The sequence below is a fragment of the Ovis aries genome, chromosome 2 (genome assembly GCF_016772045.2).
Source record: "Ovis aries strain OAR_USU_Benz2616 breed Rambouillet chromosome 2, ARS-UI_Ramb_v3.0, whole genome shotgun sequence".
Classification (NCBI taxonomy): Eukaryota; Metazoa; Chordata; class Mammalia; order Artiodactyla; family Bovidae; genus Ovis; species Ovis aries.
In genome coordinates this window covers 38,961,737-38,982,489 of record NC_056055.1, presented here as the reverse complement: position 1 = coordinate 38,982,489, position 20,753 = coordinate 38,961,737, and the positions used below count along the sequence as shown (strand labels likewise).

Sequence of the window (20,753 nt, the reverse complement as noted above, 5' to 3'; positions counted from 1 at the left end):
TTGCCTACTGTTTTCAATCTGCTGTCTTAACCAGAAACACTGTTGGATTATCTTGAAAGTTCTGTTTTGATTACAAAATTGAAGACTACTAATATACAATAAACTTCAAGTTTGTTATCCACTATAAATAAAGGGAAAAAGTCATACTATCATGATTGTTTACTTTTCATAGCTGATCTGATTGCAAAATTTTATTTAGCGTTTTCCTGAACATTGTTTCCTTATGATGAAAAAAAAAAGGATACCACACTCTAATTCTCAACAGATATATTAACAATGACTTATGACTGAGGAAGTAGGGTACCACACATCTAAAGAAAGAGGTTTAAAATATTTTATTAGAGAATATACATTGATATTGAGCAACACAATTTAAATATTATGGCATCCATATTTAGAAGGACATTAGAAATGCTTATAATTTGAAGTCACTTTATTCAACAAATAAATTCCTTTTGAACAGTGGGCTACATGATACATAAAGTCTACTTGTTCAATAATAATAATTTACTCATCTGCTTAGTAAATATATACATTTGTTTTCTTAAAAAAACATGATCGTTCACCACATCACATCATAAACAAATGGATCTGTAAAAATGGCATGTAGAAAATTCAGACACTTAAACAGCACATTCCATGGACACTGAGTCCATTTAAAAAGAGTGAAACACTTTAGAAGCCATTGTAGCCAGGCTGGGGGTCATATATAGCATCCATACAAAATGCTGCAGTGAATTCAAGTATAACAATTCATACACATGAGCGTGTTTACCTGACAACAGAGAGGTATACCTCCCTCCTATAGCACAGAGCAAAGATCGAACTCCCAGCATGATTCAGATGAACTTTGTTACAAGGAGGGAAAAGTTGGTAAGATCAACTCAATCGACAAAATGCTAAGACATGGAGAAGATGGTTGTGTACACGAACAGTGCGTAGTGGAACTGTACTTTACAGGGATCTTATTTGTTGCAGCAATAGTAAGGATTATAGGAAAATTACAGCAGCTAAAATCAGCCCATCAGCTCACATTTGCTTCCCTGGCAACGCGGAAATGCCGTCTTTATATTTTGAACAGATCGAATGAAGAGAAAAGACATAAAGCTGCAGTAAGCCAGGGATGTCCTGGGGTTCATGTTTAAATGGCATCAACTTTATTTCCTAAAATACAGTTTTATTTTCACAGACAGAATGAGCCTGCAAATTTGTTTTCCTTAGTCCCAGAAAGTCAAGTCCCTCCTTATGGCTAGTTAATTGTAAAAAATGCAGCTCCAAGACCTTCACTTTTTTGTCTCTCCCCCGCCACCTCTGCTGCATTTGGTGAGTAATAAAATCCCAGGCACTCTTCAATTATAATATGCCCTGATATAACATACGATACTGACCCTTCAGTGATGGACCCTCCGTGGTGGACGTCCTACACTCTGTTAAGGACAATGGGAAGCCAGCTTCTGGGCATACTGCATTTTTTAGGGGGAGGGAGTACAACAAATTCTTTCTTTGAAACTTATTGCACAACAGTTTCTTGCTACAAATAATTCCTCAATTTTTAAACACATCAAAAACTTCTCAGTTGTATCAATGAAGATTTGCTTGTTAAGACCTCCAAAGCATTTGGTTATTCTAATGGATTAGCTACTTCATGTTCGGGCAAATATTTATTTGCATGATGAGACATAGAGTTTTTTTTCTCTGTTTAGCCATCGCTTTGTAATGCTGTGCTAAGCCCTGAGACCAAGATAATCAGAAGACTGAGAAACTAAGGCTTTCCAGCCAAGCCAAACACAGGAGGTCTGATAAGAAGACCCCTGGACTCATCATTTACTGGCTCTTCTTCGGTTCTTCCTTGGCTGAAAAGAAAAGTGAGAAGAAAAGCCTTCAGAGGACGAGAGGATGAGAGGTGGTGGGGATTTGCAGAGCCAAGTGGCCACCATGATAAGCAAGGCTGACATCCATGTGCCCTGGTCTATTGGAGGAGCAGGCAGTCTGGCCCATGCATGTTTACAGCCCCTGGGCCTTTGCGTCCCTTCCTGGCTTGGAACAAGTCCTTCTGTTCCCAGTTCCACTTCATCCTCCAGGATCCCACTTAGACGTCACTATTTTTGAGAAGCTTAACTGTGAGGCTGAACTGGGTGCCTTCAACCAAACTCCCACAGTACCATGTGAATGCGTGTGTACTAGTCCTTACCACGCTCTGCTCTCATTGACTTGCCTGGACTCTCTACAGACTACAGGTGCCTCAGTGAATGCAACAGAATGGATGGATGAGGGGCAAAGCCATGTGTGCAATGGGCAGCTTCCCTTGGTGTAAGGAGACTTTGTTTTATAGCATGGCTTCTTCTACCTCTGTGGGTATGCTCTCAACTGAAGGACACAAAAGGAACTTCAGTGTTTACTTTTTCAGAACACAACAGGGAGAGTTGTCTTAAGCTGACCCTCAAAACATTGAGTTATTATTATTATTTTTTTTAATGCTGCTCTGGATCTTCGTTGTAGCACGTGGAGGCTCCTCTCTTGGTGAGGTGCATGGCCTCAGGTGCCCAGTTGCTTGCGGGATCTTAGTTCCCCAACCAGGGATTGAACCTGCATTGAAAGGTGGCTTCTTAGCCACTGGACTACCAGGGAAGTTTCTGAGCTATTTTACGTCATACTCGTTTTCCTTTTTCTCTTTACATTATCATTTCCTAAATCACTGACTTCCCAGGATTGACAACAGTAATATGCTAGATTTGTGCCTTAGTCAGATAAATGTTAAAGAAGGAAGTCCACATGGGAGGGGAGGCTTACAGGCTCCTGAAGTGGATTCAAAAGACAGTGGGTACCAGGAAAGGGGGTTGGGCTGGAGACCATCCCCCTTGCACTCCTGGCCTTCAATAGGTTATGAGAATCACACTCATGAACAAGAAGCTGGCTTCATTTAATGGGTGTGTGTACGTGCTCAGTTGCTAAGTCATGTTTGACTCTGTGATCCCATGGACTGTAGCCCACAAAGCTCCTCTCTCCATGGATTTCCCAGGCAAGAATACTGGAGTGGGTTGCCATTTCTTTCTCCAGGGAATCTTCATGACCCAGGGGATCCAACTCAAGTTTCCTATGTCTCCTACACTGGCAGGTGGATACTTTACCACTGAGCTCCATAATGGATGTGAAAAAAAAAAAGTGAAAGTGCTAGTCGCTTAGTTGTTTCCAACACTTTTCGACCCCATGGACTATTAGCACGCCAGGCTCCTCTGTCCATGGAATTTCCCAGACAAGAATAGTGGAGTGGGTTGCCATTCCCTTCTCCAGGGATCTTCCTGACACAGGGATCGAAACCAGGTCTCTCGCTTTGCAGGCAGATTCTTTACTGTCTGAGCCATGTCCCCTCAAAAAACAAGGCAGATCGACCTTTAATAAATTATGTTAATAGACTGAACTGAACTGAACTGAATAGTCTTAACATACTAGACATTCTGTGTCAACATGATCAAAATTGTATCCTTCTGTAGAGTAAGGATTCTTACTCTTAACAAAGGTATTCATCTGTACAAGTTTGGGCTTTTGCAAATGGTTCTTTGTGAAATGATGTCCACACTTATTTCCCTTTGGGCAGCCCTGCTGCTCCGTATAAGGTGGTACTCTCAGTTTTCCATCTCCCAGCACTGAAAGGATGGAGAACTCTTCTTTTTGATTTGGGCCAACACCAATCCAGTCACCCTTGCCACAACTCAACAGCTGCTTCAAAACCTCAGAATACCAAAATAGACATAGACTGCGTTTGTACAAAGCAGAGTTGGGCCAAGAACTTCATCCCCGAAAGTGACTTTTCCCCCTCCCTTTAAAACAAGTTTAAGAATCTGAGTCACAAGAGACTGTTTGGCAGGAAGATGGTGGCAGGTCCTCTGCCAAGCACAGCCTTTTGATCCGACTGACGGCTCTGGGCAAACAGTCGTGGTGAGCTGAGCTAGCATGTGGACCTTCCTGTCGTGCCTCTTGCCCGAGGGGTCCCAGAGATCTTTAAAAGGGCTCCACAGAAATGGTGAGGTTCTCATGAGCAGCACTTGAAATGAGAGCTAAGACTATGATGTGGTGATCCCATGCTGCGGGTTTTAATTTCGGCTGAAATCTAAACAGCTCCGTGGGTCATGACCGGAATTTGCTATTGCATCCTGTAAACACTGCTGACGGTTCCCCAGGCCAAGTGGTGTCCAGCCCTTTTTCCTGAGATGATTTTTAGCCCCAAGCTTTGCTTCAATCGCTCTGGTCAAAATTACTTCTCTTCCTCTTAATGTTGATTGTATAAACACACACACATTTTATAGTGTCTGCATCCCATACAGTGTCTTTCATAGGACAATGGTGCTAACAAAATACTTCCTATTTGCCAAGTAAGTCATCAATGTGAGAAAGATTACAAATGCCAGCCCTGATATTCTTGTCCTGGGCTGTCTATAATCTGAAAGTCAGCTGGAAAGCCTTAGAGTAGCCCAGTGAGTCTGACTTTTAAAAATTAAAACAAAATGTTCTGGTGGGTTTATTTCCAATCCAAGGAAAATAACATCATGATGGGTTGGGGGCAGGGTGTGGAGAAATAACTGAAACTTGGAATTTGGTGCCAAGCACTCTAAATTTACCAATGACAGCTCCCAGGCGATGGTAGAGCACCCATCTTGTGAATTCCTTTCTAGGAAAAGAATCACTTGTGTCTTGAACTGGTGATGACCAACTTCTAGAAAGTATCAACTGAATTAGGATGAAGAGCAAAGGAAACAGGAAGACTTAGTCTGTCTTTTCCTGAACGTGGAGTTTTCAGTGCTTTAAGATACTCTGTGTGTGTGCGCGCATGCTCAGTTGCGTCCAACTCTTTTTTGTGACCCCATGGACTGTAGCCTGCCAGGCTCTACCATCCATGGGATTTCCCAGGCAAGAATACTGGACTGAATTGTCATGTCCTCCTCCAGTTAAGATACTCTAAAGGTGATCTAATTCATAATAATGCCATTTATTTATATAGCATTTGGGAGGGGAAATGAAGACATGGAAAGAGGGCTAACATTTATCAGGGGCTATTGTGATTTCAAATGTTTTATCCTCATGTGAGATAATTTCACCTCCATCATTTCATTTGCTTACCCATTTCACAGGTGAGGGAGATGAGGCCAAGAGAGGTTGCATGACTTGTCCAAGAACCTTGTTAGGTATAGGGCTTGAGGCTTGAAAAGAAGCCCAGGTTTTGTGGCTCCCAGGTCCCTGCTTACTTAATCCACAAGTTCCCCTCCTATGATGGGCTCTGACATTACCCATGCCAGGCCAAGGGTTCAGCAAACTGGGTGCCTACACTAGTGAGCTCCAGAAAAAGGTACAGAGGAGGCTTAGCTGTTTCCAGTCTTTCTCTTTTCCCTGAACTCCCTTATGACTACTGTTTTTATTCTTCTCATACCCGTACCACTCTATTGGTTCTCTGTGAAAATGCTTCTTTGGTAATGCGACTGTAAATTTTGTACTTTACCATATCAAAAATGGGCAGTGGGCTTTGCTCACTGCATCTCTCACATAGGAGATGCTTCAAAAAATTTCAATTTTTAAGTTTTACTCTTTAAAGCTTTATCTCTGCATACTCCATCACAGCCCCTTGTAGGCAGCAAACTCATTTCATTGTCTGCAACATTGGGTTAAGTAGGTGTGGTAATAACTGGAAAATGGATTGCTTATGGCTTTATACCCCAGAGACAAAAATAGCTATTTTCCTCCTTCTACATCTGATGAAGAAAGCATGTGTTTTGACTCAGGCTTTACAAGCTGAAGCAAAATTTTTGTTGCAGAGTGGCAGCTCTTGTGCGTTGAAGTTTAGGGATCAAGGTTGCGTGTGATTGGAATAAGAAAGCAGAGGATCAGAGGAGTTGCTGGAAGTAGAGACAAAAGCAAGAAGGGGACTCTATTTTCTTATTCAATGACTCCCTGATAGGTATTTAACTACATTAAGAAAGTGTGTAGAAAATTAGCCATAATGTGTTATTTAAATATTTGCAATTTTGGTTTGTTTTGCTCAAGAATGTGTCATACTTTTTTTTTTTTAAGATTTAATTTTGGCTGCCCTGGGTCTTGCTGTGCTTGGGCTCCTCTAGTTGGGGTGAGTGGGGCTAGTCTCTCGTTGCGGTACCCGGGCTTCTCATTGCGGTGACTTCTCTTGCTGCAGAGCCTGGGCTCTCTGTGCTCAGGCTTCAGTGGCTGAGGCTCTCGAGCTTAGCAGCGTTGACTCTCTGGCTCTAGAGCACAGACTTGTTAGTTGTGATGCATGGGCTTAGCTGCTCTGCTGCATGTGGGATCTTCCTGGACCAGGGATCAAACCCATGGCCCCTGCACTGGCTGGCAGATTCTTAGCCACTGGACCACCAGTGAAGCCCTCAACAGCTTACTATTCAATAGCCTTCCTACTTATCAGATTGAATTTGAATATCTTCATTTATGATTAAATCTGCTCATTCATCTCCTCAAGTATCAGTGCTTCCCATGTCCCAGCTCTTTTCAACAACTGTCACCTCTGTTGTAACAGAGGGCTTGGGTGGGGAGGGTGCTGGGACTAAGATGCATTCATACTGATGCTCAGCTTTTGATTAATGTACCAAGGACCCTCCCACTCTTGAGACTTCAATTAACCAAGCTGCAGAGCTGAAATCTTTTCATTAGGAAGATAATGCTGGGTTTAGGAAAAGGCATGAGGACCAGAGTGAGGAAGAAAGATAGTTCTTTCTTCTTATTGGATAAATCAATAAGCCATTGCCACACTCAGTCAAACCTATTTTTGGATGGGTTTGGTTTAAATACATTTTAATGCTTTTGTAGGACCTGCCTTTTCATGTGATTTTATCCCTCCTATAATTTCTAGGTTGGACTGAAGCTGGCAAACCACAGTACTCTGGACAAAGCAGTGTTCCCTTGTTGTGATAGATAGCACGGAACCAGAAACACTTCCAGTATGAGGGTCTCTGGGGACGACGCAAGGGACCAGGAAACTGAAGTGGGATGGTTCTTCACCCAGAAAGCATGACAGCAGATGCTAAGCTGGTTCTTCAAAATGAGAATAGAGGCTTGTGCTTCTCAGCAAAATCCAGGCAGAAGAGAAGGTATCACTCTTTGGCTGTCAGGAAAGCACCAGGCAGGTAATAAATTTGTCTACAATGAAGGACTTAGGTGGACTGATGAAACAGAAGTGGGATCAGATTTTCTCAAGAGAAGCAAGGGCAGCAGACCAAGGTCCTCCAAGGCCACCCTCTAAGGGAATGGGCTGGGGGTTCCCAAGAGGAAGAAGCAGAAGCAGCTGAGATTGGACACTATATAGTCACTGAGGGTTTGGGCAGTGAGGGTGGGAGGTGGTCTTCATGTTGGAATTAAAAAGCCTGTGAGGGGGGAATGGCTGTATACATCCTCATAGCCAATCAAGTCAGTGTATCTTGCTTTCCTCCACTCTTGGGTTGTGAGACAAAAGAGGAAAGGCTATCTGAAGGCTGGTTGGCACCAGTTTTCCAAGCTAATCTTTCCAAGCAGACATCATTGAAATAGTATTAACTCCGCCACTGCTGGGAATGGGGGCCTATGGTAACCACAGCCTCCTATGTGCTGCTTCTCAGTGACCCAACTCCTAGGATCAAAGCATTCTGCCTTTGGTTCATTTTTTATTTTTTGGCCACACTGCAGGGCTTGCAGGATCTTAGTTCCCTGACCAAGGATTGAACCTGAGACCTTGGCAGTTAAAGGGCCAAGTCTTAACCACTGGACCACCAGGGAATTTCCAGGCTTTGGTTCTTGATCCAGTCTTGCTCTGTCTCACCCTTTCTCAGGATCTAGAGTTGTCCTGTTCATTGGTGGCTCTGAGATGTTGGCATGTGGGTGTGGAGACAACTAGCCTGGGATTCCCCACTGCTAGGCTCTGCATTCTGATTACATTCCTGCTGTAAATTTTCAGAAGCCTTTTGTTATCAACTATTACCTGGACCTTCCTGGTGGATTGTCTGGTGCTCCTCAGCACCTGTGGTCCTGGTCTCCCAGCTCCCAGACCCTGCCTCTTACTAGTGCTTGGATTAGTGGTCCTTGGCTTCTCTCTGTCCCCTTCCTCCTGGCCTGCTTAGGAGAGCCTGTCTTCAGAGATGACACCTAGGTGCTGAGGACTGCTGTACACATATGGAGTCATATGACAGTTTCTGCTTTCCCAGAGTTTCCATCTAGTTAAGAACATGGAACCAATAAAGGTAGGGTATAAAGTACATTTTAAAGTGAAAAACGAGTTATGGATTTAAAAAAAGCAACAGAAAGATAACAATAAAGTGCACAAGTGTGTTTGTCACTCGGTCGTGTCTGACTCTTTAGGACTCCATCGACTGTAGCCCACTAGGCTCCTCTGTCCATGGGATTCTCCAGGCAAGAATACTGGAGTGAGTTACCATTTCCTCCTCCAGGGGATCTTCCTGACCCAGGGATTGAACCTGGGTCTCCCACATTGCAGGCAGATTCTTTACTGTCTGAGCCACCAGGGAAGCCTCCGAAGTGCACAAGTAGTTGCCAAATACATGTGATAGATAACTGCTGTAGGGTCTTGGAGAGGGTCTTTGGGAAGGACTGCATCTGAACTTCTGCTTTGGGAAAAGAATTATGGATACATTTTTATGTGAAGAAAGAAGACAGTGGGGAGGGAAGTGCTATGGGCTGGATTGTTTCCCCCTTAAGTTTTATATGCTGAAATCCTAATTCCTGGTACCCTAGAATGTGACTGTATTTGGAGATATGGTCTTAAGAGATGTACCTGCAGTTAAATGAGGTCATTGGCATGGGCTCTGATCCAACAGGACTGGTGTCCGTCTAAGAGGAGGAAGCTAGGGCACAGACACCCAGAAGGAGGGCTGTGTGCAGATACAAGCAGGAGGTGGCTGTCTGTAAGTCAGGGAGAGAGGCTTCCGAAGAACCAACTCGGCCGACACTTTGATTTTGAACTTCCAGCCTCTAGACTTGGAGAGAATAAATTTCTGCTGTTTAAGTCACTCAGTGTGTGGTCCTTTGTTATGATGGCCCTAGCAAATGGAAGGATTACAAACGTTAAGAGCTGTGTCAGCAAAAGTAGGCATATGTTTGGCAGGAGAGGATCCTTTGCTTACAGTAAGAAGGCTCCTGATGGGTATGATGAAAGAAGAGAAAGAGTCCTGGAACACAGTCCAGGAATGGATGCACTGGGGGGATAAAGATGGGGATAGGAGCATCAGGAATGAAGGAACACCTTGCATCCAGTTGAGTTCTACCTACACTATCACTCCAGTATTCTTGCCTGGAGAATCCCACTGACAGAGGAGCCTGGTGGGCTACTACCCAATGGGCTGCAGAGAATCGGACACAACTGAAGCGACTTAGCACAGCATAGCATCCCTTCTGGGGGAATAACCACTGCCTCATGCTGACATGAAACTAAGTTTACTTTATGGCATTAATCAAGGCCCTGGAGACCCTAAAAGGGAAAGGAAAGGGGAAGAAACAAAATCCAGAGACAAATGATGAAGAAGAGGAAGAGAAGGGGGCATTGTAGGGTCCATAAAGACTTCTGAACATCAGAGAGAGAGACGCAGCAGCTGGTAAAAGAAGAGACACACATCTGGGAGGAGGGGAACAAATACCACTCCTGACTCTTTTCTGAGATGCGACTGCACATGGTGCTTGTAGCTTTCCTTTGGAACTAATGGTATAAGAAGACAAAGACAGCAATCCTGCCAAAGGGTAAGGGTCCTCCTTGGGGAGGCTTCCCCTGTGCTCTCAGACTGGGGGCCTTTCCTGCCCTGGACTCACTGGAAGGTGGGGGTCTCCTGTGGGAGGGGTGCAGCAGCTGAGGGAAGCACCAGCTTGCCAGCACTGTACCCCATGGGAACTGGCATCCTCTGGAGTAAGGGCACCACCCCAGCATCATCACTGCTTGCAAATTTCACAAGAGGTGGAGGGTGGAATGATGGAGAGAGAGGAGTGATGAGGAAGGACAGGGGAAGCAAAGAAAGGAGAGGGTGAAGATAGACAGGGCTGGGAGGAGGGAAAGGAAGCTGTCAAACAGGAGCAGTGTCTGTCCAGTCCTCCATTCTATGCCTGCCGCTGGCAGTGTTGTTTATGACTGATAGGTCTCCACGCTCCCAGGTCCTTCCCCATCAGGTCTGCCCTCCACCGCATCCCATCCCTGTCTCCACCAACTCTCATCTCTTAGCACTGTGCATACCCTGTCCTGGACCAAGGGAAATGCATGACTTGTTTCCAGCTGAGACTGTCTTTCTCCCCCCACTGCCTATCAGAATTGGAGGGGATGGAAAGGAAACCCCTCCCACAAGGCACCAGCTCAGAAAAATAGAGCTCTGTTATCCCAGGGGAGGGCTAAATATGTTTCCATAGTAATGCCATTTTGAGTCTAGTTAGGTCATTTCAGACTTAAACAAAAAGGAAGAGAGGAAAAGGAAGAGGGGGAGGGGGGAGGGGAGGGGAAGGGGAGGTTGGAAGGGGGAGGAGGAGGAGGAGAGCTCCTGTTGGTAACTTGTTCAGTCGTTTAGTCATGTCCAACTCTTTGTAACCCCATGACTGCAGCATGCCAGGCTTCACTGTCCATCACCAACTCCCAGAGGTTGTTCAAACTCATGTCCATTGAGTCAGTGATGCCATCCAGCCATCTCATCCTCTGTTGCCCCCTTGTTTTCTTGCCCTCAATCTTTCCCAGCATTGGGGTCTTTCCAATGAGTCAGCTCTTCACATCAAGTGGCCAAAGTATTGGAGCTTCAGCTTCAGCATCAGTCCTTCCAATGAATATTCAGGTTCTATTTCCTTTAGGAGTGACTGGTTTGACCTTCTTGCCTGTCCAGTACCTCCTCTGGACCCCAGGTCCTGGTGAGCTCCAGTAGCAGACCACTAATTGCCCGGGTACTTGTGCTGTGGTCAGGAGGCCTCCCCATGGAGCCAAGTGAGGACCTCCTTACAGCAGCCTCAAGCAGTCTGGGAGGAACTTCACATTGGCCTTAGTCAAGTGGCTGTGGTTGGCTGTTGCTGCTCTCAGAGTTGGCCAGACTGTGCTGGAGTATTTTTCCAATGAGGGAAAGAGCTAAAAAGACCCCTGTGGATGGGCCTGGGCTTCTGCTGAACTGCTGGCTCTGCAGAATACAGCAGTGGGAGCGGAGACTGAAAATCACAGTGACATACTGGGGTGTATCTTTTGGGTGGGCAGGTCATACTGGAGCAGGCTCCAGCCCTGAACATGAATGCTGTCACTTTACTTAACAACTCGTACAGTTTGGAGATGCTGATGTAATCAAGTGTAGATGTGGCAATTGAACATTTAAAAAAAAAACAAAAACAAAAAAAACTTGCTGTTGAACAACCAAATCCAGTGCTTAGCATTGTTTGTACTATGCTGTAAACAAGTTATGGCGGAGATCAAGGATAGAAAACTACGGCCCCTGGTCTGTTGCTATTTTGTTTTTCTTGGTACAGGCTGTGGACTAAGAATGGTTTGTACATGTTTAGAGGGTCTCCCCTCCCCACACAAAAATTCAAGCAAAGAAGAATGTGTGACAGAGACTGTATGGCCCACAATGTGAAGTTATTTACTATCTAGCCATTGGCAGAAAATGTTGGCCAACCCCAGGTGTATATTAAATAGATTTTTATTTTTTGTTTTTGGTTCATCTGAGAACATCCTCCCCCACCCCCATTTATAACAATGCCTCTTGGAAAAATGCAACAGATGAGTTTGGAACACACTCAGATCACAAGCTGGGGACTGTCTGTGCCCTCCTGTATTTTCTTTTTCTTTTTGTGCCAAATGCAGCGCCTGGTGCAGGAGAAGTGAACAACTTGCTGATGGTAATGATCATTGTGCATACAACTCTCAGGCTCACAGGAAAATGAACATTCCCAAAACTCTCTGGGACTTCTGCATTCCTGAAGTCCTTAAGGTGTCAGTCACTGCTGTCTTTGCCTGACAGGTCACCGCGTTGAGCAAGCCAAGGGCCCCTCCTGCCCTGCTTATTTCCTTAGCTCTGCTGCTGCCTATCTAGGGAGAATGAGCAGAATAACATCTCCTTGTCTTTTAGCCAATGAGAGAAGCCTAGACAAATATGCACTCAGCCCCCAGAACAATCTTGATCGGCCCAGCCACCAGCAGAGATACAGCGGGAGAGAAGGTACAAACAGAGCTGAAAATACGGCTCAGAGGTGAGTGAGTAAAATGTGAATGTCAGGATCTTGAGAAATGCAGTGGACCTTGAGGATATTCAAGGCATCTAGGAAAAAGAAGTCAGAGGCTGGATTTGAAGATATTTAAAGAAATCCTCAGCTTAACCTCATTCCTCCCCTTGGCTCTTCATATGCTAATAAACATAATCCCTTCTTTCTCTTCCTACCTCACGGGGTAGGACTCGAGACATGCAAATATACTTTGGACTCATATGAAATGTATAAATAGAAGAAAATATTAAACTTCTGTTGGGACTGTCTGTAGTTTCTTTTCTATCACATCAGAATGTGTGTGCATGCTTCAGTTGTTTCCAACTCTTTGTGACCCCATGGAACATAGTCTGCCAGATCCCTCTATCCATGGAATTCTCCAGGCAAGAATACTGGAGTGGGTTGCCATGCCCTTCTCCAGGGGATCTTCCTGACCCAGGGATCGAACCAGTGTCTCCTGCATTGCAGGCATATTCTTTACTGCTGAGCCACAGCAGAAGCCCATCACATCAGAATGCAGTTATTATATTCAAGCTTTCTAACAGATCAGAGCCTTCATTCCATACCCCCCGCCCCCCCCTCACCCCGCCTGCCAAATATAGTACAAATTTGTCCTCAGACTTTATAATCTAATTAAATATGGATTCCTCATAGTTTCGCAATAATCATTTATAGCTCAAGATGTGCCACTTTGACTATGCTATGGAGGGCAAGTAATGTAGTGACTCCTGAGCCACAAGTAGAGGAAAGACAGTTGATTTGTCTTTGGAAATGAATCAGCAACAGCTTTAGGGAAGTTTCTTGTTGAGCAGTTGCAGGAACGCATTACTGAACAGCTTTGAGCAATGTCCAGGGTAAGTCTTCCTCCTCCTCCACAGCCCTCTTCCAACGCCATGACCTTCCTTCGAGGTAGAAGACTCAGTAGTTCATGTTGCAGTAGCCAAGACATGACCTTTTCCTGTACAGAGCAGACAAGACCAATCCACAGCCCCTGTGACATTGAGGTCTGGGTAAGAGGGAAAGAGGTAATGCGGACAGGATCGCTGGCAAGATCCGGCATCCTCTGCTCAAATTCCAGCTTGCTCCTGACAGCCCAGCCCCATCACAGTCATCTGCACTCACTCATCTTGCAGGGACTTGGAGGGCCAGAGGCTCTCACTGCTGCCATTGCTTTTGGAAGATGACGGACCCCACAGCAGTCTGGGCTCAGCCCTGCTCCAAAGTACAGTTTGCAGACAGGGAGCAGATGTCAACAGTGTTCCAACTGGAGCTTCACCAGAGCTGTGTGCAGCTAGTTTGATGGTTAAAAGTCCTAGTAGTGTAAAAAGAAATCAGAGTGACAAATGAGCACACCTCGGATGCCACCATATTTACCACTGCTGCCTTCTTTTCCAGTCTCCCTGGTTTTGCTTGCAGAGTTTACCTTCCATGCGCTTGGGCTCCCTTCTCCCCTTGCTGACGAGCAGAGCTCTCTCCTTAATTAAGTGAACCAGTACTCATACACAGAGGCAGCGTCTCTTCTGGCAGGATGATCTGAGCAGAAACAGCCCCCGAAGCAAGTGAGAATGTTTGTCAAGCTGTGATTAAGTAGCCGTGATTAAAAAGCGAATAATTACCTGCCCAAGCAAAGAGTTTCTAACATGTTCTAACTCCCAGGCCATAATCATGAACCTTATGGGGCCAGAAGGTCTGCGTGATGGTTCCTTTTGGGGGTTGGGGGGGGGGCGGGTGGGGGTAACCAAGGTGCTCAGGACTTAAAAGTTTTCATTTGTGAAATCCAGAAGCAAGAGGATGCCATCTAAGAAGTAGCTATAGCTACCAACTGAGTCTTCATTTTCAAAGATTGCCCGGGTCTCTGGTACTTGAAAACCAGCATTCTGAACCATTTCCTCCTGGTGACAGACATGAAATTCACATGTCTGGCATACTCTCTGGACTCTATAATTCCTGGTGAAGTATCTCTAATTCCTTCTCTTTCTCCAACTCAAAAAAATTTTTTTTTGGAGTACAGGTGAAAGAAAGTGATATTGTATTTATTTTTTATTTATTTTAAGAAGGGCTATACTTCCTGAAAGTGTGCTTATGAACTGTGGCTCGTCGTCAATAACTTCAACACACTGCACAATGTGTTTTTTTAATCCACAAATGTGTTTGCTGTTCTAAGCCAAGGCAGCCTCTTCTGCCTTCTCTTACATGTCCATCTTCACCCAGTTTGACATAATTTGTTCTTCACGCAAAGCCTCAGTAACATTCCAGGTCACAATACCCTACAAAAGTGGTGCAGCTTGATAGAACTGTAGGTGCCAAACCTTTACAATTATGACCTGCTCTTGGGTTTGGCTGGGCTGGAAAATTGGCGGCATATTTATTGAGATTAATTGAAAGCAAATCCCAAAGAAACAAAACATTCAAAGTTTGAGTATAGTGGCTTCCCTGGTGGTTCAGTGGTAAAGAATCCGTCTGCCAATGCAGGAGACACGGATTCCATCCATGATCCAGGAAGATCCCCTGGAGGAGGAAATGGCAACCCACTCCAGTATTCTTGGCTGGGAAATCCCTTGGACAAAAGAGCCTGGTGGGCTAGTCCATGGGGTCGCAAAGAGTCATATATGACTTAGCAACTGAACAATAATAATGACAAAAATGGTTTAGTATCATCAGCATATCCAACTCCAATTTGGGGGCTTTGACGTTTACTACTTATGAGGCTGAGGTGTTGGTGGAAAACATGTAGACATTAGGGTTTGGAAGACCCAGGATCAAATCATGGTTCCTCCTTGGCCTTGGGTGAATCATTAATCACATTTAACTATCAAATTTCTTGGCTCTCAGATAAGAACAGTAGAACTGCTATGACATTTAGAGACTATGGATGTGAAATGTTCTGCTTGTGCTTGGCACATAGTAACACCTAAGAAGAAAACCTTAAGAAAATATTTATTTACCCAAATGACACAGTCCACTATGGATGGACCAATCCAAGTAGCTGGCAAGAGCATTAGAAGCCCGAGAAGGCAATGGCAGCCCACTCCAGTACTCTTGCCTGGAAAATCCCATGGACGGAGGAGCCTGGTATGCTGCAGTCCATGGGGTCGCTGAGAGTCGGACACGACTGAGCAACTTCACTTTCACTTTTCACTTTCATGCATTGGAGAAGGAAATGGCAACCCACTCCAGTGTTCTTGCCTAGAGAATCCCAGGGATGGTGGAGCCTGATGGGCTGCCGTCTATGGGATCACACAGAGTCGGACACGACTGAAGCGACTTAGCAGCAGCAGCAGCGGCAGACCCAAGTGATTTTAGGCAGAAGCAGTGTTGGCTGAGACCTCCCTTATGGGAGGTAAAATGAAGAAAGCGTAACACATAAAATGCTTTTCTGAAATCCTTGCAAAGCTCTGGCGAAATTCCTGAATAAAGAGATTCAAGATCTCTCTTAATGCATGCGATTTGAATTGCAGAAGAAACTCAAGTTTCACCTATCCCATAATGTTAAGTTGATTTTTTGCTGATGTTTAGACAATCCTGAAAGCAACTGCTTTTTATAACACATTAGAGAAGATATTTTGATCACTGTTACTCTGGGTACATTCTCCAAACTCCAAATAGAAGCAGTAAACATGTGAGTATAAATATGACGATCATTTGTTTAACTGTGACAATTTTAGAGAGTTTTTGGCATGCTCCAAGGTACAGAGATTTTTGTGGATGAGTGAAAAAAATAACTCGTGTATTGTTTATCCTGCTTTGACTAAGTCTTGGGTGACATTATCAATTTTTCATAAAACTGGTGTGTTTGTACCTAATATCAAGTCATGGGAAAGGAAAAAAATGTAAAAGTTTGCCTCCCTGGAGGGCCTGGGGATGGAGAAGCGTGTAGCAGACAATTATTTATGGATAGTTTTACATGAATACAATTGTCATGGATTTTATCTGATGACCGGAAGGTTTTCAAATTGTTGTCTTTGACTAGAAGTGGTGTTAAGGCTAGTGATCCTAAGCTTTTTAGTATTTAAAATTTAAATTTGTCTCTAAGGTGTTTAAAGACGAGCTCAAACATGGAGTCATATTCTGGTGAAGAAAAACTGTTACCCTTCTTTTCATGGAGTTCTTCTTCCTATAAGGGTGAGCCTGGTCTAAGTAGTTTTAAAAATTCAGATCCTAAAAGAAGTTCTTCTCAACAATGAAACTGAAGCAAGGTGTACGTAGTCAAGTCCTGCCCGCGTGCCTCCATGCACAATATGACACCCACATCTGGAAGAGCCATTGTGAGACGTGCAAACAGACAGAAGAGTCTAGAAATACAGCCAGCATCTACTGCCAGAGTCTAAGTTACAAGCAAAAGGCAGAGTGTCTAACTGGACAACAAGGAGACACTTTCCAGAAAGGACCGAGAAAGCAGTAACAATCTATGTCAAAACACAACCAACAACCAAACTCCAACTGATGTGCAAACATAACTTCCATGGCAGTATGCAAACAAATTAGCCTTTCAGAAGGATTTCAGGAAATTATCACTTTGCTGCAAGGAAAGAAGGAAAAGATGATGGTGCCACTACCTTTGCAGTGAAGGTTAAATAATGTCTGTAATGGAAAATTCCCTGGTGGTCCAGTGGTTAAGACTCTGCACACTCACTGCCAAGGACCTGGGTTCAATCCCTGGTCAGGGAACTAAGATCCTGCAGGCCATGTGACGTGGCAAAAATAAATAAATAAATAAATGAAAATTTTAAAATGGCAATAATCTGTTTTAAAATTCTTAGAGGGAATTACCCCAAATAGGGGAAATAGACCATAGAAATGGTTAGAAGTTTTAGACCCGTGATTCTAGTCAAGCATTATTTCAAAAACATAAATCTTCTTTTAAATTCCTATTGTGGAATGTGAAAATATTTTAGTTTTTACAGATAGTCACCATCTGTATCTCTGTAATATATTGAATTCTTGAGGTTTACCAAAATTTGATATACAGAAAGCAAAAAATAGCTCCTCCCCCAAGTTCTTGTAAAAAGTGGGAATAGGTTCAATAAATGGGGGACTGGATCTTTTCTCAGCATAAATAGGCTTCTGTCAAAAACAATTTGCAAACTTCTGTTTTTGATAGGCTTAAAGTGACCAGAAAGCATCTTCCTAAGTGTATCTTTCAGAGTTCAGGAAGGAGGTACTTGAATCATCAGGCTTATTCTGGCATGTCCCATGTGCCCTGGGGACTGTGGACCTCACTCATTATGCAGTAGTGAAGCAGCTGAGAAAAAACGGCAGTGGTGATATGCCATTCAAAATATTATATGCCCTGGGTTTTCATAATGGAATTCTGGAAAAGGTAAGTGATTTGCCAAGAAAAGCCTTTCTATGCCATGTTGAAAAGGCTGTGGAGTAATTTTGTAGCCTCTTCCTTAGCTTGAAAGTAGCACCCACCCCACCCCAAACTCTTGATCTTTAAGTATGTTACAAAAGAAGCCTTCCTCCACCTGATCTTGGAACCACTGAATGGAATTCTGTCCATAGAAGTTGAAGAACTGACTCTCATCCTTACTGTCTTCCATTAGGAAAAGCCATCCTTTTCCCAATTGGTTCTTTCAACACTCTCTAGACCCAAGAGCAGATGACCATTGACATAATGAGTGCCCCTCACCCTCATCCTTAGGGAATTGGGAGCAGTATCCTGTCAAGCAGCAGCAAAAGGTAAATAAAATCTCACTGTCAAGTTTCACCCAAACTGAGAAAGGGTGGACTGTAAAACTTGCTCTAAAAATAATGTGTCTGGATATTGGCCACCATCTTAAGGCTCTTCCTCTCCAGGCCTTCGCCCCATAAAAATCCAACGTGGCTTTCAGCAAGTTTAGCCTGGAAATAAAATCCCCTCACTCCATCAAGAAATAGCTCCAAACTTAGAGTGCGTGCTCAAAATATTCATGATGAAATCATAATCCTATATTTATCGTCTTTTGGATTGTGTATGAAATTCTGTTTCCCATGGTGTTTGTCGTTGAAAGGGGCAGGCGTAGAAAGCAGGCTCAGAGAATGACCCAGAGAGCATTAGCCTCAAGGAAATGCTGTTTCTCATCATGGTGAACTGGATGGTGGTAGGACATCCTCTCTCGTCTCTAAGCCCTACCTCTGCCCCAGAGTCAGCTCCCTCCCCAGCCCATTCCCAGATGGTCCCTGGTTTACTGGCTGTGTCTCAGCATCCACGGAACATGAACTGGCCTTCCCAGAAGGAAGTGGAGAGTGGGTGCTTAAGATCACCCTCCTGTCCTTCTGACCTTTCCTGTCCTTTAGACTTCCTCCCCATTTTCACTGAGGGAGATGGTGTGGATCTTAATGGTTGGAATCTGATGATTCTCTCCATGACTGGGTGTCGAGGGCCCCAGGCAACAGCACACTTGCAAAAAGCTTTTACTTCTCACCCGGGCAGTGGTGCAGGCTGACGGGTCTCTGGCCACCGCCATCCTGGCAGATCCGCGGGGTAGGGAAGAGAAAATTTTCCATTCACAGACCCCATCTGTCTTGGAGATCTTATAGAAGGTCTCTGCAGATCCCACCGGAATGCGAACCAGGTCCTTGTGCTGTCCCTCCAGGGCGTGGCTGGGTGCATGCAGCGTGTAGCCCAGGGTGTGTTTGGAGGACTGCTTTCGTCGCAGACACTGGATTCTCAAGACATTCTGAAAGGCCTTTTTAAACTCTTGACTGGAGCATGGGTATATAATGGGGTTGATGCAGCTGTTTAGGTAACCGAGCCAAAATGCTATTTTAAAAACGGTTTCTGAGGGCCTGAAATCAGGAAAGAAAGACCCTGGAAGAAAACACAAGAGATTCATATATGTTATTTGCAAGTCAATGGGCCACTTGGCTAGGAAAATAAAGCAAACTCTCCAACAAACACCTTTATCGTATCTCGAAAAAGCTCTAAATGATCCCAAATGCGTTTGAGTTTTCACATTTGACTGATCACATCCTTGTTAATATCCTCAAAAGCCATTCATACTTGGTCCACATGAGCAATATCATTTACGGGAAAAGACCCAAAGGATAGGGCTGCACTGGTTCTTGGTGATGAAATATCACTTGATATCCACTAGGAAGCTTTAAATCATGAAAACATGAGATGGAGGCTGAGTCTACATATGCAAATTGTTTTGCCTGAATTTAAAACTAAGTTGAAATTCATCCAAACATTCCTATTAAAATAAGATCACCTGAATTGTTCTTTTGTTCTTTGATGCAGTATTACATGGGCTTCCCAGGTGGCGCTAGTGGTAAAGAACCTGTCTGCCAAAGCAGGAGACAAAAGAGAGGAAGAAGGCATGGCAACCCAATCCAGTATTCTTGCGTGGAGAATCCCACGGACAGGGAACCCTGGCACACGGCAGTCCATAGGGTCGCAAGGAGTCGGACATGAGTGAGCAACTGAGCATACATGCAGTATTATACAAATACAGCCTAAATATTAATAATTTGAATCTTTTTCTCTCCTGAATGTTGGAGTAGTATTTTCTAATGAGAATTTCAAATTTACAAACTATTTATTGGCTTTGTCAACTTTGACCTGTGATTTTTTTTTCTCTGATGATGCCTTTTGACATTGCAGTATACTCACCTGTTCAAAATACTTCAATAGCAGCCAAATGCTTCTTAAGAGCTTGACATGCAGGGTCTTTTCCAGTGCTAACCTACTCTAGCTTTCTAACATTAATACTTCCACTGTAAACAGACACACTACAAAATTTTCTCCAAGTCACTGCTCATTTTTTTTGGGTCCAGATGTCCAAAATGACCTTTAGTGTCCTCTTTACCTACTCAAGTCACCCTTTAACTTACCCAGCAGGAATCAAGTTTCAGGTCTCTTTACGTCTTACATAATAACTCTCTCATAGCTCCTGGAGGCAAAATGGCAAAACCAAGTTATCTTAAAGTGGGAACAGTGTTAAAGTGTTAGTCGCTCAGTCGTATCCTACTGTTTGCGATCCCACAGATTGTAGCCCACCAGGCTCCTCTGTCCATGGAATTCTCCAGGCAAGAATACTGGAGTGGGCTGCCATTTCCTTCTCCAGGGGATCTTCCTGACCCTGGGATTGAACCAGTGTCTCCTGCATTTCAGGCAGATTCTTTACCACCTGAGCCACCAGGGAAACACCATGCGAACAGTCTTAGAGGTTACTGTATTCAATTACTCAATTTCCAAAGGAAAAAAGCAATGATTGAAGTGGTTGTCACAAACTTAATAGCTATGTACTAATACAGTGATAGATAAAGAGATATAGAACTGCTAACCCAGTGTTATTTATTTTCTGCACAATTTCTTTCTTTTGCCTCAGCCTCATAAAGAACTTGATTTTTTGTCTTTCTTTTTCTGTCTGCTCTAGAGACCCATCAGAGTCATGACAAACTGATGGATAGGCTTAAAAATCTACTCTGGCAAACACTGCCCTGAAATTTAGCGGAGAAGCTCATAAATATAAACAAAGAGTAAAGTTAAATATTGTAGAACCAAAGAAGGCAAAATGGTACAATGATTGATGAGGGTATTTTTTGTCTCTGAA

General features: G+C 44.0%; 1 protein-coding gene across 2 annotated transcripts in view; it reads right to left on the bottom strand.

The window, feature by feature from the left end:
• Positions 1 to 320: 320 nt before the first annotated feature.
• The window catches only part of ADRA1A (adrenoceptor alpha 1A), a 128,069-nt gene continuing 107,636 nt past the window's right edge, over positions 321 to 20,753 (bottom strand). The window contains exons 3-4 of one of the 2 annotated variants that reach the window (XM_042243118.2): positions 18,621 to 19,006; positions 321 to 13,525 (exon numbers count right to left, since the gene is read on the bottom strand). In XM_042243118.2, coding sequence (XP_042099052.1) covers positions 13,517 to 13,525; positions 18,621 to 19,006 — 395 coding nt within the window. In that variant the 3' untranslated portion in view covers positions 321 to 13,516. Of the gene's footprint in view, positions 19,007 to 20,753 lie in introns of both variants that reach the window. The other variant, XM_042243117.2, reaches the window with a different exon arrangement.